At 44.0% G+C, this 21,286-nt stretch overlaps 2 protein-coding genes across 4 annotated transcripts in view; one reads left to right on the top strand and one right to left on the bottom strand.

The window, feature by feature from the left end:
• The first annotated feature begins 2,556 nt into the window (after positions 1 to 2,556).
• Positions 2,557 to 5,235, top strand: LOC125461951 (calcium homeostasis modulator protein 1). The gene is made up of 2 exons (XM_048551353.1): positions 2,557 to 3,108; positions 3,949 to 5,235. The coding sequence occupies exons 1-2, from the start codon at positions 2,557 to 2,559 to the stop codon at positions 4,420 to 4,422; spliced, it is 1,026 nt and encodes a 341-aa protein (XP_048407310.1). The 3' UTR covers positions 4,423 to 5,235.
• Positions 5,236 to 10,298: 5,063 nt separating this feature from the next.
• pdcd11 (programmed cell death 11) overlaps positions 10,299 to 21,286 on the bottom strand; it is a 56,965-nt gene continuing 45,977 nt past the window's right edge. For 2 of the 3 annotated variants that reach the window (XM_059653020.1, XM_059653022.1), the window contains 9 exons: positions 20,706 to 20,828; positions 19,791 to 19,968; positions 18,804 to 18,917; positions 17,519 to 17,671; positions 16,633 to 16,880; positions 15,608 to 15,776; positions 14,341 to 14,494; positions 13,015 to 13,180; positions 10,299 to 10,884 (listed from right to left, as the gene is read on the bottom strand). In XM_059653020.1, coding sequence (XP_059509003.1) covers positions 10,713 to 10,884; positions 13,015 to 13,180; positions 14,341 to 14,494; positions 15,608 to 15,776; positions 16,633 to 16,880; positions 17,519 to 17,671; positions 18,804 to 18,917; positions 19,791 to 19,968; positions 20,706 to 20,828 — 1,477 coding nt within the window. In that variant the 3' untranslated portion in view covers positions 10,299 to 10,712. The remainder of the gene's footprint in view (positions 10,885 to 13,014; positions 13,181 to 14,340; positions 14,495 to 15,607; positions 15,777 to 16,632; positions 16,881 to 17,518; positions 17,672 to 18,803; positions 18,918 to 19,790; positions 19,969 to 20,705; positions 20,829 to 21,286) is intronic. The other variant, XM_059653021.1, reaches the window with a different exon arrangement.

Genomic DNA, 21,286 nt, shown 5'->3' with positions numbered 1-21,286 from the left:
TCCGAATAAGAGCCTTTAGCCCTCATTCTCTCTCTGCTGCTATTAACTCACTTCTGATAAGACTGTAAAACTTACAAACAGAAATAGACCATTCGGCCCATAGGGTCTGCTCCACCATTCAATAAGATCTTGGCTGATCTGGTTACCCTCAACTTTTCTGCCTTTTCCCCGTAACTCTTGATGCCCTTACAGATTAAAAATATGTCTCTCTCAGCCTTGAATATACTTAATGGCTCCGCCTCAACAGCTCTGCATGCTAAAGAATTCCACAAGTTCATTCCCCTCTGAGAGAAGAAATTCCTCCTCATCTCTATCTTAAATGGGTGATCCTTTACTCTGAGATTATGCTGTTTGCTCTTAAGATGCTCCCACAGAAAAAAAATACTATTGGATATAATCCAAGCTTATTCATGCCTCTGCTGTCTTGTACCTTATTAAATGTTTTAATAAAATTCAATTATATTGTATCTGTTTTATCACCCTAATTTATACTTCCACTCTATAACCCTTTAATCAGCTCCGTGCATTACTGACCACATCTCAACTATGTTAATCCATCTTCCTCACACTGTCACTCAGTAATCTCTCTCCCCTGGTACCCTTTATTACTGATTGTATCTCAACTGAAGTTAAGCCACCTGATATAATTGTAGAGAAGGCCCAACACTTGATCAGTTTCGCTGGGGCTGAGCTGTGTTTAGTATGCAGTTTCTCATTTCATGCAGAGTTTGCCAATCCCAGAGAAACTTTAATAATCTGTTATGAAGAAAACTGAAAAGCACTAAAGAATTGTAGCTTGTAGAATGAGTTGTTTTCTCATTATATTAAGCTGAAAGAATGCGACCAGAGCTGCTTCAAACAAAATCTAATCAGTCATGCTGGAATTGGAATTCATGTGTCTCTACTCCTATTAATTCACGAGAGTCATTTATTTTAATTGTTCATGGGACATGAGTGTTGATGGCTACAGCAACATTTGTTGCACAACTCTTAAGAAGGTGTTGGTGACCTGCTTTCTTGAACCACTGCAGTTTCTGAGAGGTCATTGCACACACGATGCTTTTGGAGTGGGATTTCCAGGAGTTTGAGCCGGCAACACTGTAGGAATGGTGATATATTTCCAAGACAGGATGGTGAGTGGTTTGGAGGCGAACTTGCAGGTAGTAGCATTCCCAGGTATCTGCTGACCTTATACTTCTGGGTAAAGTCAGAGAAACCTTGGTGAATTTTTGCAGTGCAGCTTGTAGATGGTATGCACTGCCGCTAATGAATGTCAGAGGTTGGAGCAAGTGAATGTTTGTGAATGTGATGCCAATCAAGCTAGTTGCTTTGTCCTGGATGGTGTTGAGCTTCTTGAGTGTGGGTAGATGGTAGACAGGGTTTCATGAGTCAGGGGGTAAGTTACTTGCCGTAAAACTCCCAGTCTCTGATCTTGTAGCCACAGCATTTCGATGGTAGGTTTTGTTCAGTTCTTGCTGCATTTAGACTGCTTCTTTATCTTAGGAATTGTGAATGGCACTGAACACTGTGCAGTCATAAGCGAATATCCCCACATCTGATCTACTACTGGAGGGAGGGTCATAGGTGAAGGTGTCTGGGCATAGCAAGCTACCCTGAGGAACTCCACACAGATGACCTGGAGCTGAGATGACTGACCTCCTACTTTGTGCAGGGTATGATTCTAGCCAGCGGTGAGTTTTCTACCGATTCCCATTGAGCATAGTTCAGTTAGGGCTTTTTCATGCACACTTAGTCAAATGTGGCCCTGGAAGTCAAGTGTTTTAAAACTGTTTTAAAGTTGGAGGATAGGCGCTGTGTCCCAGTGGCTCTACCTAGCTGTTGTTAGGGGAGGAGCCTGGTTTGCAAGACACATTGCAAACAAATAAAGAGCAGTAGTGAAACAGACTGAAGGATAGAGTCAGACTAACAGATAGAAAAATAGGGTTAGACTCAGAAGCAAGGAGAGATAGAGACAATGGCAGAGAAAGGGAATTGGAAAAATGACAAGAGACAGAGTTAAATGGTGTGAGAAGGAAGAGGGTCATAGAGAGAGACCAGGGAACAGAGAGAGGAAAAAGAAACAGAGAAAGGGGATAGAGAAATAGAAGTGGATAGAGAGGGGAAATGGAGAAAGGGAATAGAGAAATTGAATGGTTAGAGAGTGGGGGGAGGGGAGGTAGAGAGAAAGGTGGAAATGGAAAGGTGCAGTAGAGGGAGGGGTATTAATAGAGAGGGAAGGGGATAGAGAAAGGGTGGGTACAGAGAGTGGAACAGAGACAGGGAAATCGACAGAGTTTGGCGGATAAAGCGAGGGAGGCGGGGATAGAAAGGAGTAAATAGAGGGAGGACAGAGAGAGTGAGGAAGAAGTAGATGGGGTGGTGATAGAGAAAGAGGAGGGAGTAGAGAGAGTGGCATAGAGAGAGGGGGAATAGACAGCGGGTGGGGGATATACAGAGGGGAATAGGCAGAGGGTGGGGGATAAGAGAGAGAGGAGAATAGAGAGGGGGGATATAGAAAGAAGGTGAGGGGGGTCCTCAATATTCCTCAGCGGGAGAATGGATAAATTCCGGATGATTTTCCAGTTCCTGCAGTCTAACCAGGAATCCTTCCTGAACGGGCTGTGTGGGATTCTGGCTCTGGCTAGTGCTCAGATGTATTCGGCTTTCGAGTTTAACTGTCCCTGCCTCCCCGGTTACAACGTGCTGTACGGCCTGGGAGTGATGTCGGTACCGCCGCTGGTGCTCTTCCTCCTGGGCTTTGTGTTAAACAACAACGTGTCAGTGCTGGCCGAGGAGTGCCGGAGGCCCGAGGGGCTGCGGGCCAAGGAGCCGGGGGTTCTCCGCTACATGTTCTGCTCGATGGCCCAGAGAGCGCTCATTGCTCCGCTCATCTGGCTCAGTGTTACCCTCCTGGACGGAAAGTGCTTCACCTGCGCCTTCAGCGAGAGCCTGGAGCCTCGGAGGTTGGGGCTCAATCTGTCCGGAGCCCTGCCGGCTCAGCCCCAGCTCCGCCGCCTTCTCGCCTCTGTCCCCTGTCCTGACATCTTTCCGCAGCAAAGCGCCCTGTCCCGGGAGGGAGCAGTCCGCTACCTGCGCTGCCTGTCTCAGGTGAGGCTGTCCCGGGGCGAAGGGAGACAGAGCGATTGGTGCAGTTAGATACAGGATTAAGGTGCAAATCACTCAGTGTGGAGAGAGCTTTACTCTGCAGCTAACCGTGTACAGAGAGAGCTTTACTCTGCAGCTACCCGTGTACAGAGAGAGCTTTACTCTGTACCTGACCCCGTGGTGCACTTGTCATTGGGAGTAATTGATGGGGATCATGTAGAAGGAAGCTTTACTCTGTATCTAACCTCATCCTATACCAGTCCTGGGAATGTTTGATGGGGATAGTGTAGAGTGAAATTTCATGCTTAAAACCGTGGAGAGTGATTTACTTTCTATTTAAAAGAGTAAGGAGAGCTTTATTTTCAGAGTAGAGGATCTTTACTTCGTACCTAAGCCCCGCTTGTCGCTATCCTGGGAGTGTTTGACGCAGATAGTGCACAGAAAGCTGTACTTTCTGCTGAGTAGAAGGAGCTTTACTCTGTATATGGTACTTTCTAACTAACCTGTTCAGAGATGATATTACACACCTCTGAAACGTGTAGGGCTTGAACCGTGGCCTTTCGGTGTGTTACGCTGTGCTGCTCCTGGCTTGGAGAGTGTTTGGTGGGGTCAGTGGAAAGAAATCTTTACATTTAACCCCGTGAGGTGCCTGCTCTGGGAACGGCTGATGGGGGTAGTGTAGAAGGAGCTTTAGTCTGAATCTAATCTCGTGCTGTCCCCGTCCTGCGAATGTTTGATGGGGCAGTTTGAAGAGAGAGAGCTTCACTCTGTATCTAATGCCATACTGCCGAGCTCCTGCAGTTGAGGCTGCGAAATGAGAATGTTTGTGTTGCTCCCTCACAGGCTTTGGGGTGGTGCTTTATTTTGATGATGACTTTCTTGGCCTTCCTGGTGAGAGCAATGCGACCTTGCTTCACCCAAGTTGCCTTCCTGAAGACAAAGTATTGGTCTCATTACATTGATATCGAGCGCAAGCTGTTCGAGGAAATGTGCACGGAACACGCCAAGAGTTTCGCCAAGATCTGCATCCAGCAGTTTTTCGAGGGGTTTCAGAATGAGATGGTCAGAGGTTATAGTCGCTGTCAGATGCCAAAGTTCCATGATTTCGAAACTGGCGAAGAGCAGGAGAAGCTCTTCGGAATCACCGACAGCAGGAATATGAATAAATTGCTGAGGAACTGGCACAGGTGCAAACCACCGCTGAATGTGAACACGGGTGTGAAGGATGATGCTCAGCAGAATGGTGATGTAAATCCAGTCCCTAATAAATGCCCTCCGCCACGTAGGGAGAATATTGTCTTCTATAGTAAGGTCTGAGTCATCGCTTTGATGTGCGAGAGTTGTGTCTGTCTGTTTCTTTGGTTTGTGAAGACTAACTTCTTTACTACAGCCACCATCCCAATGGGGCCCCAGTATAGGAGGAGGATGCTATATATTTATCACTGCGACCATCATTGCATTACTGGGTTACTGTCAGCCCTGGTTCAGGCCCTGGTTCCTCGACTGCCCAGTATTCCAGTGGAAGGCTAAGAAAATGCCACCAAGACATTCCGATGCCCCCTTTCAAACACAGCAGTATGGACATTAATGACTGAGAGGAGCTTGCTACAATCCATTCAAAACAGGAACAGTTTGTCCATTCAGCTGCATCACACCGTCAACAGCATCAAAGAATGGAGCAAAAGTTTCACTCCATTCCCACTCCCCGGGGATATCTTTCCTCAGCTCGAAGACATCCCAGTCAAAACGTGGCTTGTTCGATCACATGAAGAGCCATAGCTGAATATTATGACCCTGAGTAAATGTTATTCTCAAGGCGAGGGTCAACTGCTGCCAATCCAGGATGGGACACTGAAACCTGGAGGGAGTGTGGTAACATTCTCAGATAGATTTATGATGGATATAATGATCCACCTTCAACACGCCAGACTATCAGTTTGCAACTCATTTAAGCTTAAGTCATATTTCCACTTAAGTGCCCACACAGAGACCGGACTGGGGGCTCTGTACTGGAAATACTTTATCACAAACAGAAATTGTGTTTCTTTCTACTACCCATGATCTGTATGTTGGTATGTAAAAGGTATGTGTGTTTTCTTCTCCTTAGAGTGATTCTCCCAGTTAAGTAAACCTACAGCAAGCTTTTTATGTGAGTTTTAAAATAAAGGTTATTTATCTCACACTCATTCAAATATTTAAAGCTCATCTTATACACCTGACCATACATGCCAATGGGTAGATACAAATGCAGATAAGGTAATACATTATGACCATCTCAAGTACCTTTTATGGCAGGGTTATAGTTTGTTAGCTGAGTTGTTGCAAACATCTTGTAAAGCTAAGGATTCTTAGTAAGCCGTAGAGTATCTTGCAATTAAGTTCTCAGGAATTAGTTTCTCTGGTGAGTTTGAAGTTGGAATAGGTTGTATAGTGAGTGTTATTCTCTCACTTTCATGAGATTACTGTTTTCCGCTTTGATGACTTGCAATGGTTGGGTAGTTTTCTAATGGAACTCTGGCTGCAGCAAGGCTTTTTGCTGTTTGAAAAGCAGACAGAGGAAATGAGTACCAAAAACAGAAGTTGCTGGATAATCTCAGCATGTCTGTCAGCATCTACAAAGAGGAACTAGAGTCACTGTTTCAGGCAGTGTATTGAAATTGCAGGCAACTGGAAGTTGTCTTTTTTGCAGACAGAATGTTGGTGTTTTGTGAAGTGGTCACCAAGCCTATGCTTCACTTTGCCAATGTAGAGACTAGAGGAATTGGGTATTTCAGCTTTTGACTTGTTCCTAAGATCAAAATCCTTTTTCAAATACAGTGCGTGGTTAGGAAGATTACTCATTGCATGTTCAGGATTTTACACCTTGAAAATCTGAGCCAGTCTCTTTTCAGGTGAAGAGACCCATTCAACTGCTAATGCCCTCTGAATTAGGAATCAGTGCAGAAGTTAGTAAGGTTCCTTTTGTTTCCTTGAGACAAGGTCAGACGTCATGATAGGTTATAACGCAACAGGTTTATCTGAAAATCACAAGCTTTGGTGATGCTGTCCCTTCTTCACTAAAGGAGCAGTGTTCCAAAAACTTGTGCTTTCAAATAAATGCATTGGACTATAAACCTATGATTTCTGACCTTGTCTACAGTATAACTCCACATCATCCCTTGAAACAGGTTGGCGTTCTAATCAATAAAACTATAGAGTGAGCTGGCCATCTCACTGTATTCTTCAACAAAGCACAAAACACTGCAAAAATTAGTTTGAAGTTCAGAACAGCCTGGGACATGACAATCCATTTACAGGAAGAAAAACTTTTACTTTAACTGTTGCTACTTAGATAGTTTGGATTTAAGAATCATGGAATATTAAAACAGCATTTTGGCAAGGCATTGTCAACACAGAGGATTAAAATCCTGTTTGTTCCTGGTCTCTGCCCGGTCCACTCACCTGTTGGGAGTCAATGCCTCAGGACAATACCACAGGAACAAAACTTTTTAAAAATGTCTTCCCCCAACTCCTGATATAATCTGGTGAATTTCAAAACTTAATACAAATCCACATATAGAATCATAGAATTCCTACAATGCAGATAGAGGCTATTCAGCCCATCAAATATGCACCAAACCTTCAAACAGCATCCCACCCAGGCTGTCTCATTTTAAAGAACAACCAAGCCTCAGGCAGCAATATTCTCCTTCAGGTCTGAACTGCTCAACTGCTGTTGTGTGTTTCAGTCCCGTGACTCAAAAATAGTGTAGAGACTTCTGGGCCACCCCTGAACCAATTCTGATATGAACAACAAATTCTGTAATTTCCTCCCAGACAGCATTGTGGGTCTATCTACACCACACAGACTGCAGTGGTTCAAGGCAGCTCACCACCACCTTCTCAAGGATTATTAGGGATGGCCAATAACTGCTGCCCTGAACAGAGAGTCCCTCATCCAGATAAGAACAATAACCCAACCTAGTGCCCTAGAACTAGCTGGATATTTTTGACATGGAAGCAGACTTTTGCTGGGAATGAGTGCTCCGATGCCAAGTCAGCCACAGTGCAGCAAATCCCTTTTCTCTGCTAATTCCAGTCATTTTGCATTCATCCAGTGCTGATAGTTAAAACCCGGTGCATTTCTACATGTTGCTCTTTTCACCTGCTGTCTCTCACCTGAATTTTCTGTTCTCATGAGCTCCATGAAATCCACATCCCTTCTAAGCCACTGACCACCTCAGTAAAGCAAACAGAAGTTAGGAGACAGTGACTATTATCATCTTGATAACTCTTCCTAAGAGTGGGTTCATCTTTAATAATAACTCACTCCTTCCTAAGGTTCTAGTCCAAAGTGTCTGCTCATCTTTATTGAAAAATATGTAAAAGCACTGTCAGCAATATACCCATAATCTCTGGTGATATACATTAAAACACAGACATCACGATAATTCAATATTGGATGAGACATTACTCATTGATTTGTAACATTCAGTAAATTGAGTTTGACAACTGTAGCTTCAACAGTTTGGTGCTAACATGAATTTCAACCCCTTTTGAAGTGCCTTCTTGTTGGTTCAGAAGCCCCTGAATTTTGCTTAAAATTATTTTTATAATTAACCTGTTTTGTTACATTATTACATGCCTCTGGAGCAGTTAGAACTTAAACCTGAGCTTCCCAGTCCAGGGGTAGGGACACAACCACTACACCACAGGCCCCTGGATAGAGTTTAAATGTACACAAGAGGTATTTGACACTGGGCCTCAGCTCACATTGCCTCTTGGAGCTGCACTATTAAATTGAAGACTAGTCTACTGCTGCCTCCAAGGGGTCTGAAATCAGAAATGCTGAGAATTACTAATGAGCAGTAGTTTCCCCAAGTATCGCCATTTGACCACAGAAGGTATCACAATTAACCCTAACCCTGTTCTCACCTGACATTCAGACTGCATAGCAGATGAGACGAACTGTGAGCCACATCCAGACTAATTCTGGGACAATGAGACCATTTGCAATAGTTCCTTTATCATTGCACATTTGTGTTGACAAATTTATAGGCACAGTCATTTATTACAATGGGTGTAGAATTGGATACTTGTGATCATTAAATAGGCATAAAATGGTTGTGAAGGGTCCAATTTATGACGCTAATGTCTTGTGCCTGGAATGTGTAAAAGCAGGTTAGTTCGGATGTTAGAGGTACTCATGCTAGTGAATGGTTAAAACCAATAGAAGACACCTAATTGACACACTCAAGGACCTGAATTGGAACTGCATTAAACCCAGCCAGCAGCAATCACAATTCTGTTTAAGGTCACCAGCTCCATTTGGCCAAACTAGGGATCCTAAGGGGCTACTTGCCACTGGCTGAGCTCACAGCATGTACATCATCCTTGGCTTGTGCTGGAAATGTAGCAATGAGTTTTTGAGGAAGTGGAATGGAGAATTTGGTGCTGAGAACCAATGTGAACCATCAAGATTAGACAGAGGTGACAGGAAGATTTAGGTTGTGGGAAGGGGAGGCCATCTAACCCTGAACTGATTTGTTCTTTTAAAAAGGTAAAGCTCTTCCTAAGTAAGGAAAGATATACTGGCATTACAGGTAAGTCGAGAGATTGTATGAGGAGACACTGAATATGTTGGGCCTATACTCAGAGTTTAGAAGAATGAGAGTAGACAATATTGAAACATAAAATTCTTAGGTGACTTCACAGCTTAGATGCAGAGAAGTTGTTTCCCCTGTGGGAGAGTTTAGGACCAGAGAGCAAAATCTCAGAATAAGGCTGCAAATTTAAGAGGGGAGAGGAAGAACTTCTCCTGTCAAAGGATAGTGAATTTCTGGAATTTTTTTTTACCACAGAGGGTTCTTAAGACTGGGTCATTATGTATATTCAAGGCTGAACAGACTGATTTTTAAGATTTATGAGGAAAAGGCAGGAAAGTTGAGTTGAAAATTATCAGATGAACCATGGCCTAACTGAACAGCAACAAGACCTAAATGGGTTGAACAGGCTGATGATGTTAGCCTTGCTCTCTGCCTTTTATATCTGATTTCCAGGAAATCTGATGTCACCCCAGTTTTGATTTGCAATTATTGCTGTGTTAAGACTGCTTCACTCTTTTTGATGAAGGGATCATTATTATACATCAGTAAAACAGGGCAACTACTTCATCGAGCACATTACTGAGATGATGCAGTCACAGATTAAGAGTGGGTGAGGACGGTGCTGAGAATTTCTAAGTCTCATGGACTAGAGCAGATGTAGGCAGCAGATTTTCTTTGAGTTCTTTGGCCAACAGTTTCACAGTCACTTTTACAGAGACCAGCTTTTCATTTCAACATTAATCCAGGGAACTTGCAAGTTTGATGGGCTGGTTGGTGGGGAGTTAATAATAATATTGCTCCACCATACCCAATTTATAGTGTTTATATAGCACCTTTAAGGCTGTAAAAGGCATTCAGCACAGGTGGCCCATTGTGATGCTTGTAGATGGTGGCAACTGAGAGGCGAGGGAGGCAGGTTGGGGGCCTCTCCAAGCCAAGAAATTTTTTTCTTTCCAGCCATCAGAATGAGTTTGATGGGATTAGGCACTGATTAGGGAATTTAGGGACCAATTGAAGGTCAAGTACATTTTTAATGAGATTAGTTAGAAATGTTCAAAATTATGAAGTGTTTTGATGGAGAAATATAAACTGTTTGCAGGAGCATCGGTGATCAGAAGGAGATTTACACTGGAAACTGACCGACAGCAACACCCAAAATCAGGAAGCACCCTGGCATTATTGCTTACATTGTCAGAACAGGGTCAGTCCTGTACAGAGGCTTATGCAGTAAAACGCTGCCCCTCAACACATACATTTATTCCACTCGAACATCTCAGTTTGAGTTCCATCCAGAACAGGGAGAGGTCCCACCCTATGCCAGGCCCCTGGACCTTGTAAACTCGTTCTCCATCAGTTCAGAAGTTGCAGTCTTATTGCTGTGATCCAGAGTGGAAGAGAGACCAAACAGATTCGGACACTGCTCAACTTACCAAAAAAGGTTTGCAAACACATGCTGTAATCTGGATTCTGGGCTAAAACATTGCAGACCTAAAGACAGGGTTTGTCATTAATCATGGGCGAGGAGGTTGGAGAGCAGTGGAAGACATGTAGACTCTGGTAAACTTCACAGCACAACATGAGTCCTGATTTCCAAACTAGCACAATCACTTTGCAATATGTTAGGTTTTATTTGAGGGAATAACATTCATTGTCACTAGAAAGATAACAGCAGGAATGTTTTCAGTTAACCATCAGCTGGAGTGAATGTGGAGCAAGAACTGTTCTGGCCAAGGTGGCACTTGGCTGTGAGATAATCACAGCATCCCAGATCGATGCTTTGCTACACTAGTTATCTTCAGGCAGGCACTGGAGTCTGAGATTGCAATAGATACCAGATTCTCAACTCCACACATATTTCAAAGACAAACTGCTGCTGAAGGATTGGAGAACCTTCTGGGCATTGAATTTTCATTGGATAGTCCAGAGTTCTCCTCCAACCTTGCCCTTCCTCCAACACAGGAATCTCAGAGTCCAACACAATCAGTGAGCAGTCTAAATCTCAAAGTGCAGCTATCAGTGCGATTAGCTGTCCACAGACAAGGTCGTCGACTTAACATAATCCAGCGCCTTTTCCTTCACAGCCTGTACCCTCTGCTCACTCCCGTGTTTCTTCTCGTACTCGAGATACCTTTTGAAGAAGAACTTCATCTTCTTTGGCGCGAGCTTCAGGTGTATGACTCTTTCAAAGAGATGCCTAGAAAATGGAGATTAGTAAATTGTTGTGAACTATTCAATCTACAATCCACATTATGAATAATTTACAGATTTTTGGATTTGGTTAGTGATTAATATTGTGAAGTTGAAAGTTCAAATCCCAGAGTGGATAAATGAAATAGCTGTATTAAAACATGAAAGCCTTACTGTCAAATTATAATCAAAAATGCCAAGTTGATCTTGAATGTCTTTTGAAAAGAACTCTGCATCTTATCCAATTTGGTCCTTCTTTCTCACTCCAAGCTGACACAATGTCTTTCAATGCAGTAACTGAACCAGTGTGTGCAAGACAATGCAAAGAGAGTGTGAGGGGCAGAGAGAGGGAAAGGCAACAGACAAAAAAGAGAGAGGGAGAGTGAGACAGAAAATGCATATGACAGGCAGAGAGAGAAACTATATCCTCGGCCAGGAATCCAGAGCATGGGAAAATACTTAAGTACTGTCAGATAGTATTTTTTTTTTCTCCACAATAAAAGGAGTGTTTTCTAAAGAAACGTTATTGGCATAAAGGCATTTGTGGCTGGACCAGCGTTTATTGCTGATCCCTTGAAATGGTGGCTAGCCCTGCCATCTCGGAGGGCAGTTAAGAGTCAATCATGTTGCTGAGAGTCTGGAGTCAGATGCAGGCCAGACCGGGTAAGGATGGCAGTTTCCTTCCCTAAAGGGCATTAGTGAACCAGCTGGACTTCTCACAGAAAAGGAAATGATTACCATTAGATTTGACTTTAATTGCAGACTTATCATAGGAACTTAAATGTCACTTGCTGTTGTGATGGAATTTGAACCCACATCCCCAGAGTAGTAACTTACGCCTCTGGGTTCCTCATCCAGTGACATTAGTACCACACTGGCCACTCCCTCTTTGCAGAGCAGATGTCAGCAATTTGGGCTGCACTGTAGACAGCCAGCTGGCCTCTGCTGGATCTGGGTATAGCTTTCAGGTTGTGGTTTTGGATGCATCAGCAACAACTGGAGTGAATATCCGTGCAGTGATTGCTTTCCATCCTAGCAGCTGTCTGGCTTTTTCCCAACCTTGTGTTCATTGGTGGGCAAAATGGCTGCAGGCTGAGTTAGGAAAAGAAATTAACTCAAGATGCTGAAGTATTAGCTGTCTTTATTGGACTGCAGCCATTCTTAGCTCAGCTGCGATGCAAAGAGACAAAGATATTTCTTAACTGAATAGTCTGCAGTGCAGTAGGACATCTGTTACCTTCTTTAACATGTTGTGCTGCAGGCAGGAACACAATTAGTACAGCTCCCACAGGCTGGATACTAACAAACAGGTGAGCAAGAGAGATCTCATTGCACCAACTCAAATGTGGAGAATCCTCCACGTCTCGGCCAATATTTCTTACTCCTCTCTCCTTAACCCTGTGGCTCAGTGGGAGCCACCCCTGCCTCAGATTTAGAAGACGCAAGGCTCATGCAGAATAATTCCAGCTCAGAATTCCAGAACATCTGGGAGTTGAATCACAAAATTCCTTTCACCTGCCTGGGCTAACCTTATTGACTGGTTAAGGATTGTTAGGTGCTATGTGATGATGTGGTGTTTCAGAGTGTGAACTGAGCTCTATCACTGCTGCATACCAAATGGCCGCGTGTTGGAGACAAATAACAGCAATAAGTGCCATCAGAAAGAAGTGAAACATCTCAATGACCTCTTGTTGGATATGCTGGGCCTACAGTCACAGTTAGAAACCACATGAATCAGCTCAATATGTCCAGGTTTGTAGGATCAAGCCTCACTGCCGATCCCCAAGAACAAATTGGACGCTGCAGTACTGAGATGACCCCAGTGGCTAACATTTCACCCTTTCGATGAAATGTTAATCTGGGGCCCACTTGCACCCTCAGTGAGATCAAAGCTCCCACAGCGACTATTTGAAACAGCAAGAGAATTCCCACTGGTGTCCTGCAGCCTGTTGCTATGCCTTGAACAGAGGATTTGGTCACTATTCCATTGTGTCTGGAATCTTGCAGAGCACAGATAGCTATTGTGCTTCCTCAACTACAACAGGAAACTACGCCTCAAACAATTCCACTGGCTGTGTAGCATGGGATATCAAGATGCAACAATATGATTTTAGACTCCGGCTCAGGTGTAACTAACCTGACTTCGTCCTGGCTACCGTGTTTCACCATCATGTCAATATAGACTGACCATAGGTCTGTGCGTTTGGGGTAATTGCTCAATGTGCTCTCAAACATTGCCTTAGCCCGTTCTGTGTCCCCAAGACGAAACTCCAGCTGAGCAAACTTGGCAATTATGTCAACATCTGAAACAAAACAGAGCTTGTGAATAAACGTGAAGTAAATTATTGTTTCCTTTTACCAATTTGGAGCAGGTTCACTTCTTGGTGACTGGAGAGTGGTACTCAGATGTCCTGCCCCGGGAAGGTAGTTCTCCAAGCTGTTCTACCCTCAGAATGCTCGGACTCTGGGCTATCCCAGTATTAATGGAGGACACAATACATTTCTGCTGCTTGTGTAATTTTGGGCCGGGTTCCAATCTGCAAATCTTCCATCATAGGACAACAGCTTCAAGGCACCTACAGGGGCAGCACGGTGGCTCAGTGGTCAGTACTGCCACCTCGCCAGCGACCAGGGTTCGCCCCCACCCCCTGACCGTGTGGAGTTTGCTGTGAGCGTGCGCGTGTTTCCTTTGGGTGCTTTAGTTTCCTCCCACAGTCCAAGGATGTGCAGGTTGGGTAGATTGGCCTTGGGAAATGCAGGCTTACAGGGATAGGGTAGGAGGATGGATCTGTGTGGAACGTTCTTTGGAAAGTCAATGTGGACTTGATAGGCATGCTTCCATACTGTAGGGATTCTATGATTCTACAGTTACAAACACAGAACATGAAGAAGATTAGGCCATGCAGCCCTTTGAACCTGCGCCATCATTAAGATCAAATCTACATTCCTGCATATCCCCGATAATCTTCCACCCTGTCCGCAATCAAGGGTCTATTCACCTCAGTCTTGAAAATCCTTAAAGATTCCGCATCCCAGTTGTCCCTTTTTAAGGCAGTTATGAGCTTTTTACTTCAGGTAATGGGTTTGACAAAATGGGGGAGACACTTGATTGCCGATTCAGGCTCAGGCACACAGATAACAAGGTGTAGAACTGGACGAATACAGCAGGCCAAGCAGCATAAAAGGAGCAGGAAGGCTGACGATTCGGGCCTAGACCCTCCAGCATCTGCAGTTCCTACTATCTTTCAAGCATACAGGCTCTTGTTAACCCTCCAATACCAACAAACATAAAACATGGGCACACAAGAAGCAGTATTTTATGAAACCAGCAAAAGAGGGCCAGACACAGGGGAAAATGTGAAAATGAGAACTGCATTCAACTGATGGGGAGAAGACATCAGCTACATGGTCAGCTCCCCTCCAACACTATACACACGTGACCAACATCCCGTTGCCGACTCACGTTCTTTCTGGGGCAGACACTTGAGTGCTCTCTGCAGTAAAGCATTAGTACAGTCAGTCTTTCCCTGCTTGAGGAGGAAGGTGGCGTAATTGAGCCAGATAATGCTCTCTTGGCGAAACCGTTTCAGCATGGTATTGTACAGGTTGTCTGCTTGCTGAAAAAAACAAAACAAGCATCATATACTGGCCCAAATCTCAAATACTTTACATTACTGGAGTCTAACACAGCCTACAGCTTCCAAAATCAGGCCTTATGAAAAGTCATCCACAGGAAAAATTACTGTTTCCCCTTCTTGACAGAAGCTGCTAAACTTTCAACATTTTCTCTTTCACAATCAACCCTTTGAGCTCTGCAACAGTCAGTCTGAGATAATACTGCGGCAGCTTCAGTCATTATCCTGGAATTGTGCAGTGTCACATCAAAAAGGCTGACTGACCTTTGTGACAATGGTATAAATACACTTCAGGTCACAGAGGGCCCCCTGGCTACCAGCCAAGTACAACAGTGCTTTGGAAATCTAGCTGGGAAAGGTGGTGGCGAGCCCAGGCATCCACAGCACCCAGAAGCCAAGTGACAATTAGAAATGGATAGCTGATGCCAAAAATTGGAAACGTCACTTGGGAATTAGGGGATACACCTCAAAATGGAGCTCAGCACAAAACTGAGATATTGTTCTGGAAGAAACATAGCTTTATCTGTATCTAACACTATGCTGTACCTGCATTGGAAGTGTTTGATGAGGGCAGCGTAGTGCGACAAACGGAAACTGCTGGCAACACTCAGTAGGTCTGGCAGCATTTGTGCAGACAAAGCAGAGTTAACATTTCGAATTTGGTGACTGTTCATCAGAACACATCAGTTCAGACCCTGATGAACAGACACCTTTGTCTCCACAAATGCTGCCAGATCTGTCGAGTTTCACCTGCAATTTCTGTTTCTGTTTCAGATTGGCAGCATCCACATTCCTTTATTTTATTGCCATCTACAGAGACCTTCAAATCAAACACCCTGTTGTACCCAATCTGGGAGTGTTTGATGGGGACACAGTAGAGGAAACTTCACCAAGAAGCACATAGTTTACATAACAGCACCTCGTAGAGTCAGCAGCCTCAGTGTTCAACTCAGTCCAAGCCACTGGTGTTACAAACAGCCCAACCTGATCTGTAGATCACCTCTGCTCTGTGGTATAAGTTATTTATGACATGTCAGTCACTGTTACACAAACTCAGATGGAATAATAAGCCAAGTTGACAACATTTGTGTTTACCTTGTATTTCTCAGATTTGGTGTAGATACTGGCCAGCTGCTGGAAGACCTTCAGTGGCTCACTGTACTGAATGGCACGCTCAAACACTTTCATCAGCGACTCTTCTGTGCCATAGAGATTCTCCAGATTTAGCAGTGCAACCCAGACATTCAATTTCTCCTGCTCCTCTCTTCAAAAGTATGTGGAGAGGTGGAGAGGGAGAGGGATATCAACAAGGCAGTTATAAAAATTGATACTGAAGAGAATACTTGAATGACATGGATTTTGCACTTTCTTTGCAACTCAAGAGCAGGTTCGCTGGTTGTGTGTCAAACTGCTGTTGGGTGGGTTATGCTATGGAACAGGACTTTTGCTTTTGTCCTCAGAGGTAAGCTAAGTGCCTTCTCTTCCACATGACAGCTCAATGACAGACCAGGTTGGAAGCTCAAGGTGCAGTGTCTGAGAGAGAGGAACACACCCAATTTCCCACCTTGCTAGCAATAAACAGAATTCATTGCGCTCAAGTGTCTCCTGCTGGCGTGCTGCAGTATTTCAACACCTGGCACTCGGTCAGTTATTGGCGTGTGATACCACAACTGAGATATCCCTCTCATGATCACCAGAAGTGAGGATAATCAATAGGACAGCTCCCCTGAAGGTACAGAATGCCACTGAAAGTTTAAATAATAGCCCCAAGGGAACAACATTCTCGGTCTTCAAGTTTAGTTGAGTAAACAGTCGTAGTAAAGAGTTTAGTGAGGTGTTAGATTGAGGGGCCAGGGAATGCAAATGTGATGTACACAGACTTTGAGTTAGGTAGCACACAGAAGATTAATGGAGGTGTATGGGGTCTAGAATAAGGGGCCATTGATATAAAAGTAAAGGAAGAAAGACTTAGGAAAGAGCATGGGACACTTCTTTGAATGAAAGCAGACTTGCAAAGGTGTTGAATACACCAGCAGAGTTAACGAACCACAGTAGGTGGGATTGGCTCTTCTGTCTGGATGCAGTAGCGCTCTCTCTGTCTGGTTCAGTTATGGTCCTACCTGAAGGAGATGGTTTTCAGGGCTCTCTCTGCCACAGTTCGTGCCTTCTCAATCTCAGTGGTGTGCAGGTGGAATGCCATGTACTGCGTCCAGAGAATGGAGCTGTTGGGGGAGCTCAGGACCAGACGGTCAAAGTCATCAGCTGACTGGGGGTGTCGATTGGGGTCCATCAGCTGCTGCTCAGCCTTCACCAGCTCTTTTTCTATCTGCCGTTTCCCCACTTCCTTCTCTCTCCTCGTCAGCTTGGCCTGAAGAAATGATCAATCACATTTAGTCAAGCTGAAAATCATATTTCTCGTTTGCCTTCTCCCTACAACTCTCTGGCTGGGTTACAGAGGGTAGGGCATCTGGCCATGGTGGTGGGCTGGGGCTAAAGGAAAGCAATCCTTGCCTAACTCATGGGACATGACAGATATAACTTCTAAGTCATCAATGCTCCACCATTCACTTCATCAGCAAACTGACAAAAAGACCATCAGGTCAGGTTGGATTGACAGACAGAGGGGTGTAGACTTGCAACATCAACTCCACCTTCTTCTATCCAGGCAACGAGAGTCTTTCCAATAGTTGTTGCAGGTTTTTAAAACATCTTTGTCCATTGACCCCAATCTCACCCACCGTCACAGCCTCCCCCTTCCCAATACATTGCACCCTTCCTATCACAGTGATCTCTTCTCAGAGTTTTTCTTTAAACAAATAAAAATTATTCACCAAAGGGATTTCCCCATCTTGAAAGGCAGTACCTCCCAAACAGAATACTGCTCCCAAAGTCACAGAGCTCAGTGAAAATTAGTTTCTGATCCTTTTCCCAAATTGTTTGTTTTTTGGGTGGTTAGTGCTAGGACGAAGAAACCAATTAGTACAGAACACAGTAAATCTCTCCTACCTTGGAGTCCTCAGGCTCATTGTCCTCACTGTCTGAGCTCATGTCTTCATGTTTCCCAGTCACAGGAGAGATGGTGTTTAAATTCACATCCCAAGCAAAGCTGCCTGACACTTCTAGCCTGGGAACTTGAGTTTTTCTGGGTTTTGGCTGCTGCTGAGACAGAACAGTAGCTTTTAGCTACTGGGTACCAGGTACTTACAGTTGAAAAGCTTCATGACAATATAAGGAATACAGTAGTCTTATCTGGAGACACTGAGCAGTCTGGGCCCATACTCACCGGAGTTAAGAAAAATGAGTGTTGATTTTATTGGAGGATATCATTCCAAGGGGTTTTGATGGCATGGATGCTGAGAGGGTATTTTCCCTTATGGGGGAATCTAGAACAAGGGTACTCAGTTTCAGAATAAGGAGGATCCCATTTAATATGGAGATGAGAAAGAATTTCTGCTGTCAAAGGGCCAGTTATTCTTTGAAATGCTCTTCCTTCGCTAAGCAATGGAGGTTGGATCATTAAATATATTCAAGGCTGAGTTAGAAAGATTGTTCATCCACAAGGGAGTCAAAGTTATAAAAGGGATAGGGAGGGAAAGAGAGTTAAGGCCAGAATCAGAATAGCCATGATCCTAATAAACAGCAGAGCAGGCTTCAGGGGCTGGATGCCCTTGACTGGCTCCTAGTTCTTTCTTGTTAGTCAGGTTTACTATCTCACACACAAGGCATAGCAGGCCACTGGTTGTAATGGGCATCAAACATACACCCTTCCCCATTTGATGGTCCAGGCTCATTCCTGCCCTGTTGGAAGGGCAGGGCACAGTGAGTACTGCACCTTCAGTAGCTCCATTTTTCAGCTGGGACACTAATTGGAGCCCTGGTGCCCAGGTCAACATTTATCCAATAATCAAACAGCACAGAAAGATTATCTGGTTATTATCACATTGCTATTTGTGAGAACGTGCTGGGTGCACATTGGCTGCAGCCTGTTACTCTAATGAGTACATTTTAGAAATATGTAACAGGACTACAAAGCATTTCTGAGGCTGAGAAAGGTGCCACATCAGTGCAAGTTCTCTGTTGTTATCACTGAAAGGCAGTGGACATTGGACCTACGGAGCACAGCGAAACTTAAAACACCAACCCCCAACCCAAGCAACCAATCCCAGCACATATCTGAAAGGGCTGTCAAATGAACAAGAACTAATGGTTTGGAATGTTCCAAATCGAAAAGAAAGCTCCCATAAAGTTAAATATCTACATGGGATACAGGTGATAATCCAGTGTTACTTACTTCAACTTCAGCGTCAGCATCGCTGTCCTCCTCATGACAGTATACCTCCACTCCACTGTCTGCCTCCTCTGAATGCTTCTGTTTCTTCTTCATTTTGAATTTTTTGGAGGAAACCTAATGGGAAACAAGTCAAATACAGATAAAAATAATTTGTCAGACAGTGAGATCACCTACAAAGAGCCAGACAGCAGCTTTAGGGAGAGAACAGCAAAACTACTTCTGGTTAATGCTGGTCAACATGCTGTCCACCCACTCTCCGCACCCTCCAGTATCGTCCACCCAGTCACAACCACATCCTCTCCACACCTCCCCCAGCTTCACCAACACCAGCTTTTTTTGTTCCAGTATGGGGAAGCTTTGTTCCGAAAACTAATCCTCTGTCCTTCAATGGACGGTTATCAGGGACTCCTAGAATTAATCACTCTTTCATTTGGTAACCTGTTCACCAAAGACTCCAAATATCTCACTATAATGCTAGATGGATTACAGATTGACGAAATATTGAACAATTTTGTATCTAAACTAAGTGACATGTCTATAGGATAGAAATATGGAGCAGAAAGGATTTACTCAATTGTGTCAAATACATCACTTGATCAATTAAATTAGTCGTTGATTAATTATCCTTTTTGTGAAAAACCATTGGGAAAATGACTGAGTTGGCATATTCAGATTTCACTTGTCAAAGCCTGATACACGAGTGTTCTGCCTGGCATGCAAGCAGCAAAAAAGTCAACTTTGATCTCTTGTAATACGTGCTTATACACGTCCAACACAAATCACAGGATAGTGTTAAATAGAGGGCCTGAAGGCAACTCCTACTGCTCACTTCGGCATGTTAGTGATCCCCTATTGCCAGCTCACTCAGTATAGCTGGCTCTCCTAGCTGTTAGAAGGAGTCAGCTTCCAAGTTAGTGGGTGAAGGGTAATGGAGAGTCAACATTTCAATTAGAAAAAAAAATAACATTTTGACATGGAGCATCCTACCTGCTCACTCTCCGAACCTCTTCTCTTGCGTTTGGAGGTTTTTAAGGCTGATCCTTTTGCATCATTCAGCATTTTGGATTGCTTGGATGGCAAGCCAAGGGACTTTGACAGCACATCTGGAGCTCCTGTGTCCTGAGGGAGGAGTGACAGCTCCACTTCACCTTGTCCATTATTTATGCTGCAAAAGGAATGTTTAAATTATATACAGCTGGCCACAGGAAATCCTCAAAATAGAGCAAATCCTTTTCTTGGAGGGCATGAAAGATTTATTTGGATGGCAAAGGGATGAAAGACTTTAGTTAAACGGAGAAACAAAAGAAGGTGAGCTTATTCTCCTCACAGTGGAAAGGTGATGGAGAGGTGTTCAAAATTCTGAAGGAGTTTGACAGCTTCTGTCTATCTACCCTGTTTCCACTGGCAGGAAAGCAGTAATAAACACAACAGATTTAAGATAATTGGAAAATGGATTTTTGTTTACAAGCAATGAAAACAATGAAATGAAGATCTGGAATGGACTGTGTGAAAGGGTGGTGGTAGCAGATTCAATAATAACACCGAAAAGGGAATTGGAGACTGCAGGGCTGTGGTGAAGAGCTAGGGAGTGGGATTAATTAGGTAACTTATTCAAAAAGCCAGAACAGGCCTGATGGGTAGTGCTAATAGCTATCTACAGCCCATTTTGGTTTCCTTCCCTCCAACGGATGTGCAGACTCTTGCCAGGAAATAGTTCTTGGCCTTTGACCACTTGATGCTGCTTTGGAGTATGTGAGATGTTTTAGGGTGAGCTCAGTGTACAAGAGAAGCCTGATAAGTTGGCTTTACCCACGTCGAGCTAAGCTAACTCAACCAGTGAGCACTAGCTTGGGATCTTCACCAATTCTCCTGCTCGGTGCCTCCTTCCTAGTAAATTCCTACCTCAGTACTTTAACTGTCACCAGCTTTCCTTTTGGGATGCTTTCCAGGAAGATTCCATGGTCCTTGACATAGTAATCTGTGACATAATTGAAGAGGACACGGCCTGACAGTGAAGCAGAGAGGCTGAAACATAAAGATTACTTGTTGAAATATCTGCACTAACTCCGTACAGCCAGCCTTCACCGCATAGCTATATAGTTTTAAAAAAACCCAGAAGAACCTCCCCCTTCACACTGCACCACAGGATGCTGCTGGGGAAACCTCAATGTAGGAGTTGCTAAAACTAACTGCTGCACGCTTCCTTGTGGAATCTATCTTATAAAAAAATGAATTCACTCATGGATGTCGGTGTCACTAACCAGGCCAGCCCATCCCTAGCTGCCCTTGAACTGAGTGGCTTGTTAAGGCCATTTCAGAGGCTTTGTATTTCAAAGCAGGTAGGCATTTTGGCAAGAATAAATAAACCCATAGTTTGGAAAATGTATCTAAACAGAGCTGAAGAACAGAGAGATCGGCAGTACAGATTCACAAATGATTGAAGGTTGTGATGGAGGGCAAGAAAGCTGTAGGGAAAAAGGAAA

The sequence above is a fragment of the Stegostoma tigrinum genome, chromosome 20, assembly GCF_030684315.1.
Source record: "Stegostoma tigrinum isolate sSteTig4 chromosome 20, sSteTig4.hap1, whole genome shotgun sequence".
Lineage (NCBI taxonomy): Eukaryota > Metazoa > Chordata > Chondrichthyes > Orectolobiformes > Stegostomatidae > Stegostoma > Stegostoma tigrinum.
This window is presented reverse-complemented; position numbering and strand designations above follow the sequence as displayed.

Bases quoted from the DNA above. Each gene is read 5' to 3' on its own strand.
- LOC125461951 (XM_048551353.1), top strand. From the start codon at position 2,557: ATGGATAAATTCCGGATGATTTTCCAGTTCCTGCAGTCTAACCAGGAA. The intron at 3,109-3,948 runs GTGAGGCTGTCC...GCTCCCTCACAG, and splicing joins ACCTGCGCTGCCTGTCTCAG to GCTTTGGGGTGGTGCTTTAT.